The sequence below is a fragment of the Monodon monoceros genome, unplaced genomic scaffold (assembly GCF_005190385.1).
Source record: "Monodon monoceros isolate NGI ecotype Baffin Bay Population unplaced genomic scaffold, NGI_Narwhal_1 Super_Scaffold_8, whole genome shotgun sequence".
In the NCBI taxonomy this organism is placed as follows: Eukaryota; Metazoa; Chordata; class Mammalia; order Artiodactyla; family Monodontidae; genus Monodon; species Monodon monoceros.
In genome coordinates, this window is record NW_021703785.1 from 51,202,418 (window position 1) to 51,226,498 (window position 24,081).

At 38.1% G+C, this 24,081-nt stretch overlaps 1 protein-coding gene across 7 annotated transcripts in view; it reads left to right on the plus strand.

Moving 5' to 3' along the window:
• The first annotated feature begins 1,278 nt into the window (after positions 1–1,278).
• The window catches only part of AKAP11 (A-kinase anchoring protein 11), a 45,812-nt gene continuing 23,009 nt past the window's right edge, over positions 1,279–24,081 (plus strand). For 2 of the 7 annotated variants that reach the window (XM_029210083.1, XM_029210089.1), the window contains exons 1-6: positions 6,977–8,230; positions 13,384–13,493; positions 17,545–17,661; positions 20,355–20,402; positions 21,853–21,987; positions 23,391–23,655. In XM_029210083.1, the coding sequence (XP_029065916.1) occupies positions 13,434–13,493; positions 17,545–17,661; positions 20,355–20,402; positions 21,853–21,987; positions 23,391–23,655 (625 nt within the window). In that variant the 5' untranslated portion in view covers positions 6,977–8,230; positions 13,384–13,433. Of the gene's footprint in view, positions 1,331–1,457; positions 1,550–6,976; positions 8,231–13,383; positions 13,494–17,544; positions 17,662–20,354; positions 20,403–21,852; positions 21,988–23,390; positions 23,656–24,081 lie in introns of those variants that run through there. The other 5 variants (XM_029210085.1, XM_029210084.1, XM_029210087.1 and 2 more) reach the window with 5 other exon arrangements.

The window sequence follows — 24,081 nt, forward strand, 5'->3', positions numbered from 1 at the left end:
CACTCAGAATAAACTCCCTAATTCCTTTATTGGCTTACAAAGCCCTACAGGATGTAACCAATGCTTGTTTACTTCTCCAAGCGCATTTCCAAGCTTATTTCCTCTTACTTTCTCATACCTTCCCCCTCAAACCCTATTTAGGGCCTTTGAATTAGCTGTATCCTTTGCCTGGAATGCTCTTCCCTCTGATATTTGCACGCCTGTTAAGCCAACCACTTCTTAAATGTCTCCTCCTCAAAAGGGTCACCCCATCACAGTCACCATCACATCATTCACTGTATTTCCTCTGCACAGAGCTTAACACTAACAGACATTTTCCTCCCCTCCCCCCCATAAGCTCCCTAGAACCTAGATTTATCTGTCTTCGAGCTTCGAGGCAGCTCAGTCAAGAGCCTGGAGGAGTGCCTAACATATGTAGGAGCTCAACAAAGATTTGTTAAATGAAGAAATGAACATACGAATATACCCTTTCTTCCCTGCCCCTTTCTCCCAACCAGGGCAAAACTCATCATGAGGATACACTTAAAAACGTCTTTCTCATCTATCAGGTATTTCCACCCTTGAGGGATAGATGTCTTCGAGGAGACTGCAACATCACTGGATTCGCCCTTCTGATGCTACCTTGTTTCTACGTATTAGCTTTTCATCTAGAGCTTGGTTTCTCCGTGACCAATGCTTTTATTTCCCGATTCCGATATCGCGTAACGACGGAAGGGTGAGCACTAGGGCCCGGAGATCCCTTGATGCTAATTGTTGAGGTTAGGATAGGGCAGTTGGCCTGGTGCGCTGTGAGTGATCCTCCCTAGAGATGCTGGGGAGAAGGGGCGGAGCTATCCCAAAGGATGAGCCTTTCTTGGGCCGTCCGATCTGGTGGGGCTGCCGCTATGAGAAGGGCCCCGGGAATCAGAAGAAAACAAAGCTAGCCTGGGGCGAAGAGGGAGCCCAGCTGACCCCAGGCGGTAAAACCAAGGGGACGAAGGAAAGGTGGCAGGCCCTTAAACCAAAACTGCAGAAAGAAAGCCAAGACTTGTATATTTTGCCAGAGGAAAGGGTTAAACAGTTTCCAAGGTAACGGACCAGGAAGCGCGCAAGACGTCTGCAGCAGGTTCGAAGGTCAGCCTCGAGTTTAAAGCTCCCCTGGCCCAGCGGATTCTGGCCAATGAGGGGCGGCTGGGCGTGGTCACATGATGCGCGGGGCGGTCCTGCTAGCTGCCCTGGAGCACGTGGGAAGGTTTTTCCTGTTCCTTTTTTCCTTTTTAAAAAAGCCCACCCACTTTTGCGCGGGCTTTGGCGCGGGGTTCTTCTCGCGAGAGGCGTGCCACCCTCTCGCGTGAGTGAGTGGGAGGCGTGAGGACTAGGAGGTGTTGCGGGCTGGAGTTGCTGCGGCGGAAGCCGGGGGTGGGCAGGCCGGGGGCGGGCCGCGGGGCGGGGAGGGGGGGAGGGCTGGGGGGCCGCTGCGGGAGGGGGCGCCCGCCTGCTCTGCAGCTCTTGCGGCTGGTCGTTGCGGGCCGGTGACATGCCTGTGAGCTGCGGAGGCTGCGGCCCCCAGGTGAGCCGGGCGCGGATCCGCCCGCGGCGTGAGCAGCGCCGTTGGCTGGGGTGGAGGCGGGGTGTAGGGCCGCGGTGGATATAGCGGCCTGGCTCGGGCGCCGCAGCCCCTCCGTCTACCCGCCGTCCCTGCCCGACTTCGGAGCTGCCCCGAGCTGCGCCTTCGTACGGCGGTGGGAGGAGGGCGGGAGGAGCGGGGCGGAGGTAGGAAGCTCGAGGCACCGGGCCGTGGGGGAGGGGTGTCCTCGGGCTGGAGATGGGTCTTCCAGGGATCCGAGTGTGGCGGCGGAGCAGCATCCCCCTTGGATGACAAGCTTAGTTTCCATCCCCAGGGTGGTCTTCAGAGCCGGGTCCGCTCCGTGCGTGCTGCTGCGTATGCTTAGTTTGTGTTCGTGGTGCGCGCACGGGAGCATATGGAGGAGGAGGACGTTGCACTTTGTCCTCGAACAGCATCCTTCACTGTCAGAACCCTTGAGCCCTGGAACCAGGCACAAACCAAATCTTGTGACAGAAACGGAAAGCGTCCAGCAGCTCCTCGGAGTGTTTTGATTTGGATTTGCTGTCAGATTTTCTTCAACGCTGTTACATGGCTCAAATGCTGGCCATCAATGTTCCGAATGGATTGGGTGTACTTTTTTATTCCAGGCACTTAAACTGCTTTATTAAAAAAAGTGTATGTGACCAAAGTATTAAAAACGTGGTAAAATGACAATGGCAGTAGAACCTAAACCACAGTGGTATGACGTGGTAACAGTTCTGCTTTCCCTCCTCGGAGACCTCATTAAACTGGAGGTGGTTTAGCTTAAGATGCTAAGGAAATTTCAGGGTGAGAAATACTGCTGAGGTACATACCTAATGGCTTTAGTGCAGATTGTAGTTAAAAATTCTGGTTCTCTTTTCAGCTTCGTAATTATTCAGCCCCTTGCAAAACTCATAAGCTTTCCCTACCTTATTTCCACCTCGTTAAGGATGTTATATTGATTGATACTGATTTTGATATGTCTGGAAATAGAAAATATAGAGTACTCAGAAAATTTAGGGTACTCAGCAATGCGAAGAAGATTTTAATGTGTTATTATTATTTATGGTTTTAGGATAAATGGCAGCACAGTTCCTAGCACAATCAGTGTTAGTTAAAATAGTGCCATTTAATGAATCATTTTATATACACAGTCACGTTTTTCAGTTAGTACGCTGGTTATGCATACTTTTTTATGGTCCTTCTGGCAGAACTGACCCAAAGGTTGACAGTGAATTTCACTGTTAGTTGTATAGCTGTGACTAACAGTTTATAAGTGATCAGAGAATGTAAGGCAGTCAGAACAAATGGATTCCCAGGCTGAACTGGTAGTGATGAGTGTCTGCACCCACATAGCTGCACTACTAATAAGGGCCTAGTGGTTTACCTCCAGGCTAATGATATTTCCCAGCTGTTGAGGATATGGGACTTGCCGAAGTCCCTGAACCACAGTGAGAAATTCTCTGGCTTCTGAACTCCTGGGATAAGTCTAGAAGCTGAAGAAGTCTTCCTTTGCCTTTTGAGGCTGGTAAAAGGATAGTACGCTTAAGTTGTCTTTCTTTTTTTAATTAAAAAAAATTCCAGGAACTTAATGTCTGGGAAAGTAAATCAAACCAAATCAGATGATACATTTTAGGTGATTCTTAGGGAAATTTCTAGTTATAAATAGGCAGTGGAGCTGTCTATACTTGGAGAAAATGTGAAAAGCCTCAGCAGTGTCTTTTTGAGAATGGGCGAAAGAGACCTGTTATAGAGTTAAGAAGTTCTCTGCCATTTCATCTTGGCAAACTGATTCTCAGGGACAGAAAACCGGAATTTTTTGCTGGTCTTTATCACCGTTTGGCAAGGGGTTCAAGCTTAGGATGTAGATACGTGTTTCATAGTGCCTTTGAAAAGTAATTGAAGTCACTTTGGGAAGGATAAATATTTAGGTAAGCTGAATTATCCTTTTTCTGTTAAGTGGCTTGAATTTTAGTAGTAAAATCAGCCATTCGGAGGAAATGAGGGGTGGGACAAGTCAGGAACAGATCTAAGCTGGCCTGGGCTTGAGTTAAGGGTGTATAAACTGGTAAAGCAAGGAAGCAAAAACACTTTATCAATTTAAGAACAAACCAAACAGATCTGCCACTCATCTTTATATATACAAGTTTATTTTATTATAAAATACTAGCATAAAGGCATTTGAAATGTATAGGTTAGAGACTAGACAGAAGAGAAGTTAACATTTTTGGATTAATCTGAGAATGTTTCATGGGGAAAAAAATAAGATAAATGGCATAGAGGCTTGGAATGGATTGGATGTTATGTGAATGAAAATGAGGTACCGTGTAAAAGAGTTTGTGTTTGGGAGTCCAGCAGATCTGTTCATTGATGTTAGTGGAGCTCTTTTTCTTCATCCCTGGTAGGAGAGCTAAAAACCTCAAAGTTACTGTGAAGCACATAGTGACTGCTTACCCAGTGTTTTTTCTTTGACCTCTTCTGTTGTCTTGAGATTATTTGGCTGCAAGGAACAGAAACCATTTGAATTAACTTACTTAAAAAGGGCGTTTGTCCTACAGTTGCAGGACTGCCTCTGAAGCCCAGCTCAGCGTCCTGGAAACCAGAACATCTTGAGGCAGTTACTCTGCCAGTTTTTCTCTGGAAACACATGACGTAGTCTTGTGTCCCTATGACTCTGTAATGTCTGTTACAGTTTCTTTCAGATTGACTCTCTTTAAAGCTCTTGGTTTCTGCTTCTCCATACCTTTGGTTTGCATGAAACTTTGGTTTGCTGTGGTGACAACACAAGATATTTTGATTTTGTAGCATGGTTCTCAACAAATATCTCCATATCTTAATTCTGAAATTTCTGGAGAGATACTTCAGTTGGTCAGGTACCTACTTGTAGTCCAGTTGGCTGAGGGTGGGGGAAGATGGAAATGGGAAAACGGGTGGGGGAGGAGATGTAGGTGTGTCTCACAGTTTGTACTTTTTCAGACTGGGTACTGCAAGTTCTCTAGTGCAGGGGGTGTGAACAAGGGGAGAAAAGGTGGGTACTTCTGGTGTACTTCTAACATCCTGCAGTTTTGAGTTTTTCCCTAGTACTGCGCTAAATTTGCTCTCAGCAATGATCTCCTTCAGGACAGATTCTCCTAGGTGTGTGAGGGCAAATTATGTAAATGTTTTGTGCCTCCGTTTTCTTACGTGTAAAATGGGTGCAATAACAGCACCTTCTGTTGTGAAAAACATGGCGTGACTGTGACTGAGGGCAAGCTGTGTGGCGGGCACTAGGGCGTGGACTCCTGCAGCGTTTGGAGAAGGAAGGATATCATTCCTGCCCTCAGGAGTTTACAAGTCTACTGCTGACCACTCCATACTTAAAACCGTTTCTTGACTTCAGTGACACCTAAATTCTGAATCTCTACCTCACCTGCTTTGACTGCCACTTATTTGTGGTTCTTTGTTTACCTGCCGGGAACCCTTTATCATGGTTGTCCTCTCAGATTCTCTCTTGATACTCTGTTTTTTCCCTGTGTCTCTAGGATCAGCTTTCAAGCTCTGGATATGCGGATGATTCCTAGAGTAAAATCTCTAGCTCTCACCGCACCAACTGAATGTATTTTTTAGGTGCCCTTTGGATAGTACCTTGACATAAAATAATGCTGTCTGCCAGTTATTTCTTCTAGCTCCCCAAGCGTGAAACCTAGAAATTATCTTCCACACTCTTCCTGTTTTTATGCCTCGTGTATTCTGTCGGTTAGTAAGTTCTGCACAGGCTTTTAGAATGTCTCCTCTGTGCCGAGCACTGGACCATCTACAAAGCAGATCCGTTCACTCATTCCTGCTGCTGGCAGCTTAGGATAGAGCCTTATTACTATTTGCAAGAGCTGCTTAAATGCTTTTTCAGCAATATACTCTTAGAGTCGTGCATCACAGATATTACTGATAAGGAAAACTGTGTTCCTGAGTTAAAATTCTGAACATATTTTTTGTTAAAAATAATCTTGTAGGTGGGAGTTATGCATAAGGTTAAGAATATTATTACTCTACCTTCTAGGAAGCATATTCACATTGAAAGCACAGCCTCAATATTTTAGGGTTTTTTTTTTTTAAAGTTGTGTTTATTGTTGGTATACAGGAAACTATAGAGAAGCAAATATCTTAATAGATAATCAATTAGGTTACAGTCACATCTTTTTTACATGATTGACTATTGTTTTGAAAGACAAAGTAGTAACTGATAGCTGTGGTATTTTTAGATTTTATAAGTTAAACAGCAGGTCTGTACCCAAGGAAGAAGCTAACATTTCAGTTCCTCCTATATGAGGTACTGTTTTTAAATGTATTATTTAATTGCATTCTCATAGCCATCCTATGAAGATGAGCCTCAGCTTCCTTATCTGCAAAAAAGGGATAGCATCCCCTTTACACCACTGTTTGCTTATTAGGTATTATTCTGGTTTGTGATGGTTGCTCTGGGGTTTACAAGGTAACTTAGCAATATCACTTCTTGTGTAGGGACAGTGTTTTTTCAATTCCAGCACACCACATGCTGTGTGTTATTTTATCATACACTTTACTTCTAACCCCCATATTACATTGTTATTTTCAGTTTAAAGTTATTCTTTAAGGAATTAAAAAAGGAGAAAATATTTTTTTGTATTACCCTCATATAGACCCTTTGAGGTATTACCCTTAGTTTAGACCCAAATTTCCATCAGGTATTGTTTTTCTTTTCCCTGTGGAATTTTTTCTTTTTTGTTTTAAACAGTGATTCTAGTGATGGTTGGCTGGTGATGAATTCTCACAGCTTCTTTTAGTTCAAATTATTTTGCCTTAATTTTTGAAAGATATTTGGGTATGGATATCTGGGTTGACACTCTTTTTAGATGTTGCTCCATTGTCTTATTTTATGGTTTGGCATAGTTTCTGATAAGAAATTTGTTGTCTGTCTTTGTTCTTCTGTATGTAATGTGTACTTTTCTGTCTGGTTGCTTTTAAGATTTTTCTCTTTATCACTGGTTTTCAGAAATTTGGTTATGATGTGTATTGGTGTGGTCTTCCTCGTGTTTATTTTTCTTAGGGTTTGTTAATCTTCCTTGCATCTATCAGTTTTTGGTTTTCATCAACTTTGGGAAATTCTGAGCCATTTTGTCTTCATATATTGACCCCTTGCCCCCCACCCCGACACTTTTTAGGATTCCAGTTATTCACCTTTTACAGTGGGTCATCGATGCTGCTTTGCTTGTTTTTAAGTTTCTCTGTGCAGCATTTTGGATAGTTTCTATTGCTATATCTTTAAATTCACTGAACTTTTCTCTTGCAGTATCTAATCTGTTATTAATTGCATCTGGTATGTATTTTATTTTCATCTCTAGAAGTTCAATTTGAGTGTCTTCCTTCTTCTGTTTCTTTCCTTATCATGATCATGTTTTCCTCTCCCTTCTTAAATGTATGGAACACACTTGTTCCAATAATATAGTTTTAACATCTTTTCTGTTCATTCCATCATCTCTGTCGTTTCTGGATCTGCACTTAGTGACTTATTTCCTCCTGCTTATGGGTCATATTTTTCTCCCCTGTTGTATACCTGATAATTTTTGACTGTGTGCCAGTCATTGAATTTTATGCTATAGCTCGCTCAGGTTTGTTGTAATCCTTAGGAGTGTTGGATTTAGTTGGGGTTAATCGGTCGGTTGTTTGGAATCTGTTGGGTTGCTTTGAGGCTCGCCTTTAAGCTTTGTTAGGATGAGTCCAGAACAGCCTTCCGCGTAGTGCTGACTTAGTTCCTCAACTAAAGCAATTCCCTTCTGAGGAGTCCATCCATTACCGGATACATTACAAAGTTTTCCCACTCTGGTTGGTGGGAATGCGGACTGTTCCCAAGCCCTGTCTGGCTCCAGGTATTTTTTGGCCTACTGCTCTCTAGTAGTTATTTCCCCAACCTCAGCTACTCGGCACAGATCAGCATTCGGTCAGGGACCCTAGGGAAGCCCACCTGCAGATCTCTAAAGCTCTCACTCTTTCTGAGCTCTCCCTCCAGTATATCTGCCCTGCAAGTTCTAACCACCTTGGCCTTCCCAAACTATGACCTCTGTTTCTGCAGCTCGGTGAGACTGCAGACTGCTTAGCTTTCCTCTCCTTGTGTTGTGACCTGGAAGTGTTTCTCTTCTCTCAGGGATCATAGTCTTGCGTTGTCTCTCGTCTGATGTTTGAAAAGCAGTGTTTCATATATTTTGCCCTGTTTAGTTATATTCAACAGAATATTTTTAACACTTGGACATTTGGGATTTGGCCAAAATATGTACTTGGGGCATTTATTATAAATATTATAAAAGTAGAAATTATTGGAAACTTTTGATTCTATTTTCACAAATAATTCATTAAATGTAGAAGTGTCCATTCCAACATTTAAAGGTCAGCTTTGCTCTTTAAAAATAATTGCTTTTTATTTATTCAGCGGACGTTTGAATGCTTACTGTGCTAGAATACAAATACAATAAAAAAACACTTGTCTTCAAAACTCACAAAAGGAGGGAAGCATGCAAACAATGGCATCAAAGGAATAAAGGACAAACCACCGTGGGGACATAAAGGAGGTGGCTACTTGTTCCGGCAAGGAGGGATACAGGAGATGAGCCAAACGTTCTCACGAAGGGAGGTCCTTGGACTGATGTGTGAAGAGTAAGTAGCAGTTCAGCTGATGGAGGGGAGGGTACGTCTGAGGGAAGTTTAGGAGGATGATGGGTTAGGGTTTGGTTATTGACTAGATGTGATAGTCAGTAGTGACTGAGGGAAAGACCTGCTGGCTTGACTGGTTTGCTGGGTGTTACTGATACAGAGAAAACAGGAGGAGATTGTTTAGAGAGGAAAGTTTTATTCAGTTTTTGAACATGCTAATTTTGGAGTAACTGGGATATTTACTTGGAAGTATCTAATGAAAATTGGGTATAAGGAACTGAAACTCAGGTGCAAGAACTGAACTGGAGATATATGTTGGGGAGTTATTTGCATAGTTAAACCAGAGGTAGAAATAAAATATCCTTGGAAGACTAAATAAAATGAGTACCAAAGAGGAGGTTAGAATTATTAGTCATTGAGTAACGAGTTATGAAATAATTTTGGAAGGAGACTAATGTAATGGCTAAAGAGATAGATAGACAGCTGTTTCTCAGTCAGAAACCACATAGGGTACTTGTAAAAGATACAGATTTCTGGGTTCCATGTAGACTTCCTGAATTCAGATCTTGTTGGAGGGAGGTAATAGATTTAAGCTGATCCATACAGGTACTGAAGTCAGAGAACTAGTGCAGGAGGAGGAGGGTCAAAATAGGACAGTATTGTCGATAGAGGACTAGGAAGGAATTTCAGAGAGTCCTTGGCTCCGTTAGCTCATGGTAAAAAAAAAGATCAAGAAATATATGATGCTGACCTGAATACTTAGGCCAGAGGAGAGGAGAGGAAAGACTTTGGAAATATTTTTCTTATTATAAAAGAATTTATGCACATCTAGAAACACATAATTGCATCTACCCAGATAAAGCCAACGTTTATACCCATCTAGCGTATGTTCTCTTTTATATTGCATGTATTATATAAATGCACACATGTAGTCATAGAGGTTTTACACAAAATGGGATAATGTGAACATGCTGGAACCTGCCTTATTTTATTTAATAATCTATCATCTTTCCATATTATAGGTATTTGATATTTTATGACATTAAAAAAAATCCTGGTTGTCACAAGTGGGCACTATCATGCGTTTAGTCTGTATCTGTCATAGTATTTCCTGGGCCTGTACAAACACACACATGAGTGTCAGTTGTGTGTGTATATAATTTAAAAAATAAAAAATCTCAAGTAGAGAGCACGCTATTTACATTGTTCTGTAACTTGCTTTTTCCCTTAATATATTGTGGACATGCTGTCACATCAGTATGTGTTGCTCTCTTTCCAACAGCTGGGTAATAGTCATATGAAAGTATTATAATTTATTTGAATTGATGGGCTTCTAGGTTATCTTTAGCTTTTCATCCTTTTTTGTTTTTGTGAATATTCTTTCACATATATCTTTGTGAATTTTGTGCAAGTACACATGTAGGATAAATTTTCAGAAGTGAAATCGCAGGATCAAAGGGCTAGGTGTAATATATTCAAAGTGTCCAATACCTATTTACTGTTTATAATTGTCTCTCTATCTTTCATTTGTTTTCTTTTACGTTCTGTGATATTTCTTAAAACTTTCTTGGTTGTAATATCTATTCTGCTTTTTTGCTGCTTCTCAGGGCATTTCATTTATTTTATGGTGTTGTTTTTATATCCTGTGGCTTTCCTGAGCTCCAGCAGCTTACTTTTCAGTTGTCTGCGTTGCCCATCTGTACTTTGCCTCTGATCTGCTTTTTAAAAAATTATCCAGGTTCACTTTAATTTATTTGACTCTAGGGAAACACCCTTAGTTATTCCCTATTTAGGACTCTTGTTTACTCACCAAGAATGGGACACAAAACAAAAAAGCATTAAGTGAAAAGTTTATTATTGTAACATAAAGGTGTTCCAAGGGAAAATACTGTATTTTTGCTCCATTTGTGAAATCTGTCTAAAACTACATTCTCTCCAATTATAAAAGATGGTGAGGGAACCCTACTGTGTTACTTTCTCCCCCCATCTGCCTTTGTATCTTTTCAAAGATGATTTTTGTTTCTTTGCTTTATCAGAAGTATGAGTCATGTCATCTCATGCTGGATTCACTTTTATGGACTGTTGCGTAGATATTCTCTCATAGGTTTTTTTTCTTTGTGAGGTTAATATTTTACTTATGTTTTAAGTTGAACACAAAGCTATGGAGTAGGATTCAGTAAGTGTATTTTTCTTCAATGAGTGAAGCGAGTGTAAACATGGAATTAAATTTAGTTTCTTTTTTATTAATATAAATTCTGAGGTACTATTCTAAAAACAGATAATGTGAGTTTCGGGTGGCATGAGTATATTTGTCTGGAGTGTTTTTCTTTCTTCAGTATATCTCTTATGTGGTTTTTTGTTTTGTTTTTAAATGATTCTTCATAGGTCCATACTGGATTCTTTAGTACTCAGCTTTGAAAAGGGTGTTCTATTTAGGTCGGCTGTTCAGGAATATTGCAGGTAATGAACTGGGGTAGCTTGAGGTGTCAGATCCGGGATGTTGTATCAGAGCCCCCTGATCTTCCCCTACTTCCGTGTGACTGTTTCTTCCCTCAGGGGCTTGGCCTGTTGCACCTACACGTTCAGGTGAGGTAATGGGTCAGTAGTTTCTTGACTGGTGAAGCCTCCAGTGAGTTCGAGTTTAATCTTTGCTCTTGTTGACTTCAGTCAGCAGCTGCAAAGGTCATTGCTGTCTCTCATCTCTTTTCCCAACACCGCCCTCTCTGCAAGGTTAGGGGTCTGAGAAAGCAAAGATGCTCTGTGTGCTGGTCCTCTGTCCTTCCAAGTTGTGTGTAATGGCTGCCCTCCTGTCATTGTGGGAATGCACTCTAGGTAATTCAGTCTCTCTCCTGTTGCTGGCATCTAGAGTGCTTCTTATTTCCCTCTATTACGAAGTGTGATGAACAGCTTTTCAAGCCTATATACACTATAGAGAAGAGGGTAAGAGCCTGGGTGCTAGCATTTGAAGATGTGGATTTGCATCTCAGCCCTCTACTGCTCACTGTGTGGGCCTGGTGAATTGTTAACCCCTTCCTCTTGCCTCTGTTTTTCTCATGGTAGAACTGGAGTACTGCTCTGCCAGTCCTAAGGATTAAATGAGATGTGCAAGGAAATCTCTTGCAATTGGTGCATTGTAAACTCTCCTTAGAACCCTCGCTGCTCCAGGAGCATCAGTTCCTTTGATGAATTCCCGGAAATAGAACGGTTGTGTCATAGGATAGGAATATTTTCAGGGTTTTGACATGCATTACAAGATTGCCCTCCAGAAAGGTGGTGCCGGTTTACTCAGGAGATGAATTTGAGTGTTTCAATTTCCTGGCACCCTTGTGTTGGCCTCTATATTTTATATGTTTTATGTGAAGTTTGAGGCAAGTCCACTTGCCCCTGAGGGTTTTTGGCAGCTGAAAAAAAAAGGAGAGCGACTTGGCCTGGGACAAAGAAAAGAATTACTTTCTTGCCTTGGTTACATAAACCTGTGTATTTACACCTTGTTTTGAGAATTTTGGTCCTTTTGATCATTTTGGTCCGTAAGTAAATATTTAATTTTTCTCTTACCTATGTTTTATGGTTTCCCAAGTGCCTCCCCTAAATTTTCCATTTGATTCTTACAATAAACTTGTCCAGTAAGTAGGGTAATATACATCGAGGTAATATACATCATACACACCTATGTAATATACATGGAGGAAACAGATGCAGAGATATTGCAATTTACCTAGAGGAAACAAAGCTAATGAGAGGTACAACAGGGACACAAATGCGACTTTTCTGCATCCTGGTGTATGGTTCTTTATCTTGTGCTATTGGGACCTCCCTTGCCTTTCTGACAATTTTGCTGCAATTCCAGTCATTAATCAAATTTTATTGTTAAAGAGACCACTAGGATTTTTCTTAGTTCAGAATAGAATAGGAATTTTTTGTCTAAAAAATAGAATTCTTTGTGAAAAATCAGAATATAGAAATCTCTAAAGGGAGGTGCATGTGTGTGCCTGCCTGCACACACGCTTAGTTTTATCTCTGTTGTGGAAGAATATAAAATTAGAACTCCACTAAAATTTAGTTGTTTTTTTTTTTCAGGTCTGCAGGGGACTGGGTTGTGGTTTTGCCTATAAATGTCTTCATAGTATAAATTGATATTAAGTAAATGTCTTGAAAACCTCAACTAGGTAATTCTTGAGAAGACCAGTTTGATTGAAACTAATTAGCCATTTCTCAAATCTTTATTGATTCAATTTTTTTAGTGTTTAGTGATTTAGTATTCAGTTCTCACTCCTGCCCTTTACTGTAATAAAACATTTTCCTTGTAAGACTCTGATCCAAATGGGCTATATTTGCCTTGTTCTCCTCCGTATCTATAGCATGTAGTGCAAGTAGATTTTGAATGAAGGGACAAGTTACTGTGGTCAAATGTGGATATTGAGTGGTTAATGCCCAGGTTGATTTAAGCTCTAAAAGATATTTCATTAAAGCATTGATAAAAAGCTGAGACTTAGTTTCAGAGTTTCTCCCAAGGAGGATGTGTATGTGTGTGTGTATAAACACATGTCTGTGCATGTGTTTTAAATACTACGGTATTAATCATTTAACTTGGATGTTTTTGAACTCTCGTCATTGGTATGCTGTTGAGATTCCTATATGAGGGCTTTGTTTTTATCTGATTTTATTTGATATGTACAGATTTCGTATTCTCATTTGTTTATTATTAAACCTTTCTGCCCAAGAAATAAGAATGTTTAGAGCATTCACAGTTGCTGTAGGGATAGGGTGACTTTTAGGAGGCAAGAAGGCTGAGATTCTTTTTGTGACGTTCTCTGCTTTTAAAAGGCTTTTGAAATATTTCTTATTGAGGCTTTCAAATATTTTCTTATTTGTAATAAAAAAGGGCAGTGAGATTGACTAGATAAGGATAAACTAGTTTATAATCATTTTGAACCTAAAAAGATTTTTGTAATAATTTGGTATCTCGTTAAGGTGCCAATATTCATATTTTTCAAATATTCATGTTGGATTGCTTAATAAATTTTTACGTCTCAGAATTCTTACGTTTTTTTTTTTTGTAAATGACTGAATTTAAAGAAGTTATCTTAGCACAAAATGCTTGCTTGAATCACTAAGATCAATAAAATAGTTATTTTCTTTTAATATTTTTTCTTTAGGTCTTTTGTGGACTAACTCTTCACTGATTACCTACAACAGCAATATAGTTATGGCGACCTTCCAGACTTTCAGAAACAGTCACATGAAAACTAGAGCATCTGTCAGAAAAGTAAGTTCACTGTATTGGATTCCTTTTAGTGATAGTTTTAATTAAAATGTTGATCAGTTTTTTTGAAGTCGAAGTCTTGTTAAGCAGCTATGCTATGGTATTCTTGTTTTTAAAATGAATCTTATTATTGAAATGAATAATGATAAAATACCGCAAAGATTGGCATATATGAAAATAGTGATATGAAATCATGAAGGCAATGAACTTTATTTCCCAAAGATCACATCTCCCTATTTCTTCTCGGCCGATAGTTTCCTCTCTTCTTTTTAGCAATATAAGCATCAGGTGTGACTTTTCTTATACATCTTTAGCTTTACCCCAAAATATTACCATCCATTCATTCACTCAGCAAATATAATATAAATTTGACTGCTGCTTATGTGCCATGCCCCATGTTAGGTATTGGCTGGATAATCAGTAGTGAGCAAATTGAATGTGATTCCTGATCGTCTCTGCTTTCTAGTCTGAGGAAGAGCCCTCTCTCTTTTCCTCCCTTGAGACGATTTGGTTACCCTTTCATTTCTTGACATTTTTGTCTTTGCTAAAACTGTGTGTGTGGGGGTGTTACTTAAAGGCAGAAAGGAAGGATGAATACTGGGGGATCGTCAGCAGTCTTGGTGAACCCTTTTTTTAGCTTCATCTTCTCCATTATATGACACTCTTGACCAGTCCTTACATGTTAAGACGGCCTTAGACTTCTTTCGTTACAGCTTCTTTCTTCTCTTCTCTCTTACGATAACACTTGTCTCCTTTGCACATCTTCTTTCCAGCTTCTAATTGTTAGTGTCCTTGTAAGCTGCTAGGCCTGCCTTTTCCTTTATTTCCTCATTTCTTCAGAGATCTGAGAAATGTTTGGATTTGACTGCTAACTGGAAGAGAGTGGTTGTCAAATCGAAAGGTGCCGGCGGAGTTGGAAAACAGAAAGTAAACTTATTTTGGAACAGTGTAGTAATTACACTTTTAAGTAATATGCCCCATGTGTTTTCCAGGTACCTTTAAACTTAGTAGGTCCCCTTTTTAATTTGAAAAAAGTACAATAAAAACTATTTTCTCTATTTCTTCTTTCTGTAAGCTAGAGTATATTGTGACTTTTTTTTCAGATTAGCAATTGGACCCGTAGCTTTAAATTAATATTTAAATTGTACTGATTGCTTTAAATTAATAATTAGAACTAAGAAATATATATATACAAAATATAGTAGTGAGCTAGTGATCTTGTTCTTCAGACATTATACTACCTACCTACCTATTTGACTTGAATTTACCAATATATTCCTGAGATAAGGAATTAGGCTGCAGCTGAAACTTTATGCTATTAATTTCATGTCTTTTTTATTCAGACCATTATTTATATTAGGCCCATGATAAAGATTTGGTTTGAATTCACTTGAATACTTGGAAACCCTTTTAGATAAAAATACATGAATGTAAATATTATATTATATACTGTTGATGTGTATGTGTGTTATGCACAGCCTCATAATTCTTTGATGGCTTCCTTGCTTTCTAGGACAAAATTGACCCAGTTTCACTTTCTACTTTACCTTCCTCGGACCTAGAACGGGCTATTTCTCCAAAGAACCCCTGAATAGTATTTAGAAATCAAGATCTGCCCTTTGTTCCTTCACTGTCATGAGTTTATAATGATTGCTCATGTTCAGATTTCACATTTCATATTTTTTCCTTTTTTCAGTTCATGTTCATATCTTAGCCTGAAAACTTCCACTCATTAATGAAAACAGAATCACTTAAACTTTTGAATATTCAGATATTGGGGGAATAAACAGTGCAATAAACACCACATATACTCTTCACTTAGATTCACTCTCTGTTAACATTTTGCCACACCCGTTCTGTGTGTGTACATATATACACACTTCCCTTTTGAAACCAAATGAGAGTAGGCTACAGACATTATTTTACTTCTCTTCTTAATATATCAGCATGTGTCTCTTAAGAACATCATTATTACCACCCCTCAGGAAATCGTTAATTCAGTAACACTGTCTAACATGCAATCCATGCACAGATTTCCCCAGTTGTCTCAAATATCCTTGTTACTTTTTCCTTGTCTCTCATCTAAGATCTAAGCGAGGTTGACACTCTGTGTTTGGGTATTGTGTTTCTTTGGTCTCCCCCAGTCTGCTCCAGTTCAATGGTCTAGATTCTTTTCTCATGATGGCAAATCTTTGGAAGAGTCTGTACCAGTTATCTTGTAGAACATTCCCATATTCTGAGTTCATTTGTTTTTCCCTGTGGTTCGGTTCAGCAGGAACACCTCAAAGATGATGTCATGGTCATTCCACTCTGTCAGATTAGGCGGTGCATATTGTTAGTGCCAGGCTTGACCAGGTAGGTAAGTTGTAACCACCAGATATCTCCAATCTAAAGACACATAATCCCTTTGTAATTAACACTATTAATAAATAATCTGTAAGGTGATGTTGCAAAACAGCGTATCTTGTTCCCCAATAGCTTTTAACCCAGTGGATTAGGGTAATGGGTGATCCTTTCCTAAGTCAGTAATTACATTGGAGGGAGTTACAAACGGAATTTTTAAATTTTGTCATTCTGTTCATATCTGTTAGCCAGCATTCTAATGTAAAGTAGCGCACTCCCCCAATCCCCACCCTTTTTATCTGTCTCTTTTAATGGACTTGTAGTTTTTTTTTTTTAATTCAGTTGTTACACTCCATTATCATTTTTATTTTTTGATGCTCAGATTATCCCAAATTTGGCCAATGGGAATTCCTTCAAGTTGGCTTCTGTGTTCTTTTGAAATAACCCAGTTAATCTGCATGTCCTTGCATTCTTTCACAATAAGATGTCCCAGCCACACTTCATACATTTCTGCCTCAGACCTGGAACCAGCCATTCTGTCAAGGGGGATCTAGTTCTTTTAATTGGTGAATGGTATTTAGAAATCAAAATCTGTGTGCTGGGTATGCTCATTGCTGCTGAGGGTCATTGCTTCTATGATGGATCAGTGGGAAAATGTAGTACATATATCTAAAGAATCTTGAGTTCATATTGAAAGTTCAAATTTAACATTGCATTTTTTCTTAGTTCTTTGAGTTCATATTTGTATCCCTTCTCTTGGATAAGATTTCCACTAATTTTTAATTTATTAAAATTAGCGAACATTTATTGAGTTCATCTTGTATGTGAGGTACTGAAATCTGGGGAAGTAAATAGAGTAAAAGACAATCTCTGACCTCAGTAATTTGGTTTAATGGGTAAGAAAGACAAATATATGAAAGCAGTTATTATAATATGTTGTGATATAGGTTAAATGATCTTAATGTGCAAACAATACAGTAGGAACTTAGAGATTTATTACGACTAAGGGATGGGAAAGTCTTACAGGTCTTGGGATGGGTAGGATTTCTACAGGGGAACATTGGGGAGTAAGGCCATTTCTGATAGAAGAGCAGATCAACAAATCAGAAGGTAGAGAGAAATTAATGTTCTGTTTATGTCCAAATTTAATACCCATTTTTTAATGTAACTTTTTCCTCCCTCTGTTTCTTTGCACTTGTGACATCTTTCTCTTTCCAATCTGGAATGCCTTCCTTCATTTTCATCATACAGCTGCTTTAAGACCCCTGAAAAGCTGTGTTTTGAGTTATTATATCTTTCTTTTTTTCCATCTCCAACTTTGTTATGAGAGTCATCACGTTGTTAGCATACCTTACTGTTAGCTTCCACGTCATCTCCTTATATAAATTGTTGCTCCTGTTCTGCCAATGACCTGGAAATCAGTTATGTGATCTGTTAGGTTTTAGTGCAGGGTGAGTGTGAGAGAACCTGGCTGAGGACCTCGTGGTCTCCAATAGGTTGAGTGACTGGGCTGTGGTATGTGTGTGTTGAACATGTGGAGCTCTACTTTAGCCTTTTGTTCTTTCTTCTCTCAGCTGAGTTGAGTTCTGTTACATCAAAAGGTTTCCAGTGAATATCCATTGGAAAGTTAGTGACTCTTCATTTAATCCATCACCAGGATTATTTACCTTGTCTTAGAATTAAGTCAATTAAGAATATCTTTTATTTTCAGAGCTTCAGTGAAGATGTGTTCCAGTCCGTAAAGTCTTTATTGCAGAGTGAGAAGGAGCTATGCAGTGTATCAGCAGAGGACTGTTTAAAGCAGGCTGAACATGCCAGTTTGACTGAGGTTTGACAGATTACACTAACCCTTTCCTAATACAGCACAATGTATTTTCATGTACCTTTGTAGAACTGCATGGTCTATTTTTAGAATGCCTAAAATCTCTGCACATTAATACATGTGTGAGAAGTACCTGTTCTGAATATTAAATACCTGTTAACATTAGTGTATTATAATGAGCACATTTAATTCAGTGCACAGGCATTACCGACCACTCATCAGACACACAGCACTATATTAGATGATTTCTGCTATGTTCAGTAATTGGGACTTTCATACTAAAATTTTCTACTCTGAAACAAAATGTATACTTATTTCTTATATTCATTTTTTGGGTTATTGTTTTCTTGCTTGTTTAAATTCAGTGCCTTGGTTCAAAATGAAAAAGTAGTGGTACGTTTATTTTGAAATTAAGATATTTACCACTTAAGGATGCGATAGACTACTTGCTCATCTATTTCTCTGTTGCATCAGCGTTTCCAGCCTTTGTTTGAATTTATTACTATAAAAAGGAGTAAAATTTTTTCAACAATATTGCCATAGTCCATTAATACATTTATGTTACCAAAGAAGAGAGATAGGGTATTGGGCCATTGAAGCTCAAAACCAATAAATATGTGAATTAAAAAATTCTTTTGAAATCAGGGTTCTAATAAAAAATCTTGATTATTATTTTTGGGAATGATTTTCTTTCATATTCCTTGAGAAACTGTATTTGAAGTAGTTCTATAGGATGGTGAGCACACCTTTCAGACCCTGTAATGGTCTCTGACCTGTGCCTCTTCTTTTTGTATCAGCTCAGTGCTGTGGCACTTGGCTGTTATCCTCTTTTTTATCCTTTTTTACTTTATTTTAGTAAAGCCAAGCCACTCCTAATATCCTCAACTGTTGCCAAGCGTGACAAGTCTTCTGTGTCCTCTGCCCTCAAACAGTTTTCCAGCCGTCTCTCTCTAGTTGCTTACACAGTGCCCCTCTGAGCCCACATTCCTTAATCAATGGGAAATTCAAACTTCTACTGGCACCTTCAAAACCCTATGCCAGCTTATTTTCTCTTTTGTATTCAGTAAAAGGAAACTTGAAAGAACAGAAGGAATTTCTCATTTTAGGCTATAGATATCTCCAAGTATCTTTTTGAAGAAAGGAAGGAAACTTGTTATTTGAGTGTCCCTTTGTTATCGAGTGCCTATGATGTGCTGCTAGGCACTTGCCTTCACATTATCTAATTAATCCTCACAACTGTGGGAGAGGAGGTGTGTTACCTTAAGTTTTATAGGTGAGGAGACAGCTCCTGCAGGTTAATAACTTACCTAGGCACCTGGAAATTAACTGTAACGTTTCTGTGAAGTAGTACCCAGAATTAATGAGAATAAAGATTCTGGAATAATCTAAGATTCTGACTTGCTTTTTAATTATCAGAAAGAGATCAAAAGTATATTGAGTGTTGCTTTGTATTTCAACTATGCTGTTTTCCAGTAATTCTTGAGAATTGATTATCCATATTGCTGCCATTTAAATGCTTCATATTTTTAGTCACAGTACTTGCTTAGTAGACAGTTCACTAGTCTATCTTCAAGTGACCAGAATTTCTCCTTATGATGTCAAAGACATAAAGGGAATATAAATTTTTAAAATAATACTTTTTCAGGTTATAAAAGTGTACATCATCCATAAAGAAAAATAAGAAATACTGAAAGCATAAGAAAGAAAATGACTGTCATTAATCCTGTGAATTAAGAAAGAAAAAGCCATGGGAGAAAAGAGTAGAGAAAAATAAGATCACTTATAATTCCATCATTGAGAGTTAATCACTGCTTATAATTTGGTATATTATCGTCCAGTATTATTTTCCATGCGTATGTTTTTAAAAATAAGGTTGAAATTGTGTGCATAGTCTGTATCATATTTCTGTAACTTGTCCTTTTTACTTAATAATGTGACATTTCCTCAGGCCATTAGATTTTCTTCAGTAATTTAATTTACATAAAATTTTGCAGAGAAATCTCTGTGTAAAGGCATTGAAGGAAAAAAGTGATGATATCCCAAAGAGTCAATCAGGAGGTAGCCTTGGGGTTGCCCAGGGAAGGCGTCTCTGAGGAGGCGACATTCAGGTTGGAACTTAAAGAATGAGGAGGAGCTAGGCATGTAAACATCCAAGGAATAGAGATCCGGGTTGAAAGGGCACCACTCTGAAGCCCCTAGGCAAGAATGTTCTGGCGTGTTCTGGACCCAGAAAGGGGCCCATGTGTATGAATGAAAGTGAGGGAAAGTTGAAGGCACCAGCTAAGCCAGAGCCTTGGGCCCTGTGTTAGGACTTTGCACTGAGAAGCCTGGAAAGGTTTCGACAGGGAAATGACAGGATAATTCCTGGGGCAGGTGGGAGAGGATTGGAGGTGCACAGGTGAGAAGTGGCATCAGGGGCTACGGAGAGAAGTGGGCACATGTGAGAGACGTTTGGGGACTAGAATTGGTTGAACTGGCTAATGAAGTGGCTGTGGGGGAGGTTTAGGAGCCTCAATTCTGGAGCCAAATCTTTGGTGAAAACACTTTGTGATCATCTTTGAAAAAATTAATCATGCTGTTCACAACAGCAGCATTTTAATGCTTTGTGTGCTTTTTTTTTCTGTTTCTCAGCTCTGTCAACCGTCTAATTGAGATAAGACTTTAAAATTTTAATGGATCTTTATTCCTTTTTTATTCAGGTCACATTTCTAGGTTTTAATGAAGAAACAGATGCTGCTCATATACAGGTATGGTCGATTTATTGAACTGGAAAGGGCCCTGAGAGATTATGTGGAACAAATTTTAAGAGCATGGAAAATTTGCCGTATTAGCCCCAAATTTACATTAAACTCTTCTGTTATTCCTATTTAAAGTTAAAAGATGACATTTTGAGATCAATTTTTGAGTGTGCCTTGGACATTTTCACTTTCAGTGTTTTCACCGAGCGTTCTTGTTATGACAGAAAGCAGTTTTAGGTTAAGAGACCACAAAAGTCACTTATCTGAGAAGGTTGCAAACCACAGGCTGACGTTTTCTCCATTGTCATAATGTAGAATGAAAGATTTATTTTTTTATTTTGATGTTTTTATAATCTAACTCCAACAGTCATATTCTTATGTTTTTAATTGAGATAGAGTTAAATTTAAAAGATAAAATTTGTAAAAAGTTGTGATGAACCAGTGTAAAAATTTTAGCCTGTTTGATTTAGGCAGGTATTTATAAAGGGACTGACAGTTGAGATTAGGATCAGCAAAGGAAAGCTTCACAGTTACGTGAAGAGGAGTTGAAGCTCGTGTAGATGTGGTAGGCGTACTTTTTTTCACCTCGTACCGCTTCTTAAAATTTGTGATTGCCGTGCTCCCTTTTGTGGCAGTAAAGCATCTCCTAGTAGAAGAAGCAACACTGCATTATTTATAAAGATAACGCATATCAGGTGATGACGAATGAAAACTCTGCTGTGTGTCTTGATTGTGCTCTTGCCTTGAAAGAAATAGTTTAGACAGAAGGCACAAGAGAAGATACAGTCCCGAGAACGTAAGGCTGAAAGAAGTATCTAAAATATTTCTTTCATACTCTACTTCCTCTTTAAGAATTACTGATAAAACCAGGAAAATACTCTGTGAAGGGTCAAAGATGTTAATAATTCTTTTCACTGGGCAAAACAGTTACATAAGAAGGGCAAATGAGAAGAAAAGCAAAGGCAGTTTCTTTTCCTTTACATCTTCATAACATTTTCAGTAAAGTCTGATATAATACCTTAGAGAGGAAAGGCAGAAAAATAGACTTGGATTTTATAAATATGTAACTTAAGCTCCAAAGAAGTATATTCTATAGGCAAGAATCCCATTTGAAAAATTCCATGGTTAAACTTTAGGACTTCAGGTTGACATTTGCAGCTAAAAACTATTAAATGCCTAAATTGTCGTGGATGTGTGAGATAACCATGTAAAATTTTGTTATAGCTTGGTATCATTATGTTTAAAAGGCTACAGAAATAGTCATTTAAAAATATTTTAGTACATTTTATTTTTGAGTTTTTAAAAAATTGTGGCCAGTAAACTGCGTATGTTAACTATTATGAAGTGGAAAATTTATTAACCAGTAGACCTTATGATTTTTTTATAAGGCCACATTATAGGGACTTTAACAAAAGTGTTATGCTGCAGTGTTATTTATTGTGTTATTGCTTTAAATTAGGATTTGGCTGCAGTTTCTTTGGAACTCCCAGATCTTCTGAATTCACTGCACTTCTGCAGTCTAAATGAAAATGAAATTATTTGTATGAAGGATATAAATAAATCATCAGATATAAACACTGGTCCTCTAAACCAGGTAACTTTTATATATTATTTCTAATGAGTTTTTGTTGGCAAATTTTACAGTGACATTTGATTTAGTGTATTAAACTTTTAAATGCTTGGGTGAAGTTTCTTTTTGTTTAATGCCATCTCAAGGAAATATGATTCATAAGAAATCTAACTCAAGAAGCTTTGAAATCACTGAAGGGTAAAATAATTTTGGTCATAGCTTTAAATTAGATTTTCCATGTGTGAAGCTCTATAAGTGGTATGCAAGTACATATTAATTTTTTTTCTAAAATTTGATTATTTCTGGATTTCTTGAACTGCTACCTGTGTATAAGTCATAGGAATTTTTCCCTCTTATTTCCAGTTTCAAATTTGTAAATATTGTGCTGTATGTTTTAGAGAACATACTTTAACTCATTTTCTTGTTTAGAAAATTCCATGTAAAATGGATATCTGAAGATATGTTCTTTGTTTATAAACAAAAATGTCATCATTTCCGAGAGGTCCTTAGTTTTGTGACATTGAGCTTTTAGTTCTTTATTAAGTGTTAGCTTTGTTGTTAATACCTCAAAGAAAAATGAAGTGCATGTTTTCCCTCCTGAAAATTGAATTATTAGTATATTTAAAATTTGAATTACTTATTCCTTGAAGTATAAAATACCACTGTGTTCATTATGAGATTTACAGGTAAAAGTAGAACTGCTCTCCTCATTTCCTTAATTATATTTTTCATTTATATTTACTTTGTTTTATTTGCTAGGATACAAGAGGTGATTAGCTATTTTATCTAATTTCTAGTTTTTTGAGTAAGTCATTTGTCAATATTTACATTTTTAAAAATAATATGTGTGGAAAAATCTGGCGACTTTTATTTTTAATCAAAGCTATAAACATGATTGTAAATTGAAATACTAGGGGAATTTAGGTAAAAGGAGGGGACGATTCTTTTATGATAGGAGAGAATGTGGTATCGTGCTAAAAGCTACAGGAAAATGGGATACAGAAAGACTAAGACCTGGTTCCTGTCCTCAAGCAGTTTACAGTGTAGTTGGTGAACTAGGTGAATGATTAAATAAAAATCACAGGACTGTACAATAATACAGGAAAACATAATTGTCAAAGGAATGGATAGCAAGTTCTCTAACATTTAAGGAGATAGAATAGGTAGAATTTGAATACCTGGATAAGAGAAAGATGGGAGAAAAAGAGATTGAGAAGTGAGAAGTATTGTAGAGAAAGAATGAGGAAAAGAATTAAACATTACAAAACTGGGGAGCCTTTCAGGATGCATGTGTTTCTTTTCTTCTTCTTTTCTTTTCTTTAAATGGAATCATGTTATTTCTAGGCTTCATTTCCAGGTAATATGTCTTATAAGTATAATATATTTTGAAATTAAAATTATTCTTATCATCTTTTATCTTTCCCAAGAGTCATCATCCTGGAATGCTTTGTGTCATGAGAGTGTCATCTACATTACCAAGACTCAGAATTGATTTTCTCTTTAGTCTCCTAAGTAAATATGCTATGGGTATAAGGTACACCCTGGACACATGTTTGCATCAGAAGTGCCAGCTTGAGGCCACTAATGAAGATGATGACGATACTAACCAGTCAGTATCTTCCATCGAAGATGACTTTGTCACTGCCTTTGAGCACTTAGAGGATGAAGAGGCTTCAAAGCCATATAACGATGGTTTGTTGTTTAGTAGATTTATTTCTTGAAATAGAGAATTAAGGTGTAAAGTTCAGGTTTAAAAGTTTTAAGGCAGACTTGTTCAGTTGAAATTTATTTTGAAATTTGATCAAGTTTAAGCATCTAAATCTTTTTTTCTGATTGAGGAATTAATTTCCTTGTGATTTTAAGTTCGTTGTTACCTGGTTTTTAGTGTTGTTCTTTCTCTTCTTATTTAGGTAGTACTGTTCAAGTACTGTTTCCCTTATTACATTAAGCGTTTGGAACATGCCTAAGTTCAAATTTGAGTAGACTTAGCTGGCAGAGTCACCTAAATATTAGTGTTTCTAACATGCGACAGTGTGCTAGGCATTCTGTAGACCAGGTATTCCCAGATGTGGGGTAAAATAAAGCATGTACTTGCTTTTAAGTATGATTTGGGATGAA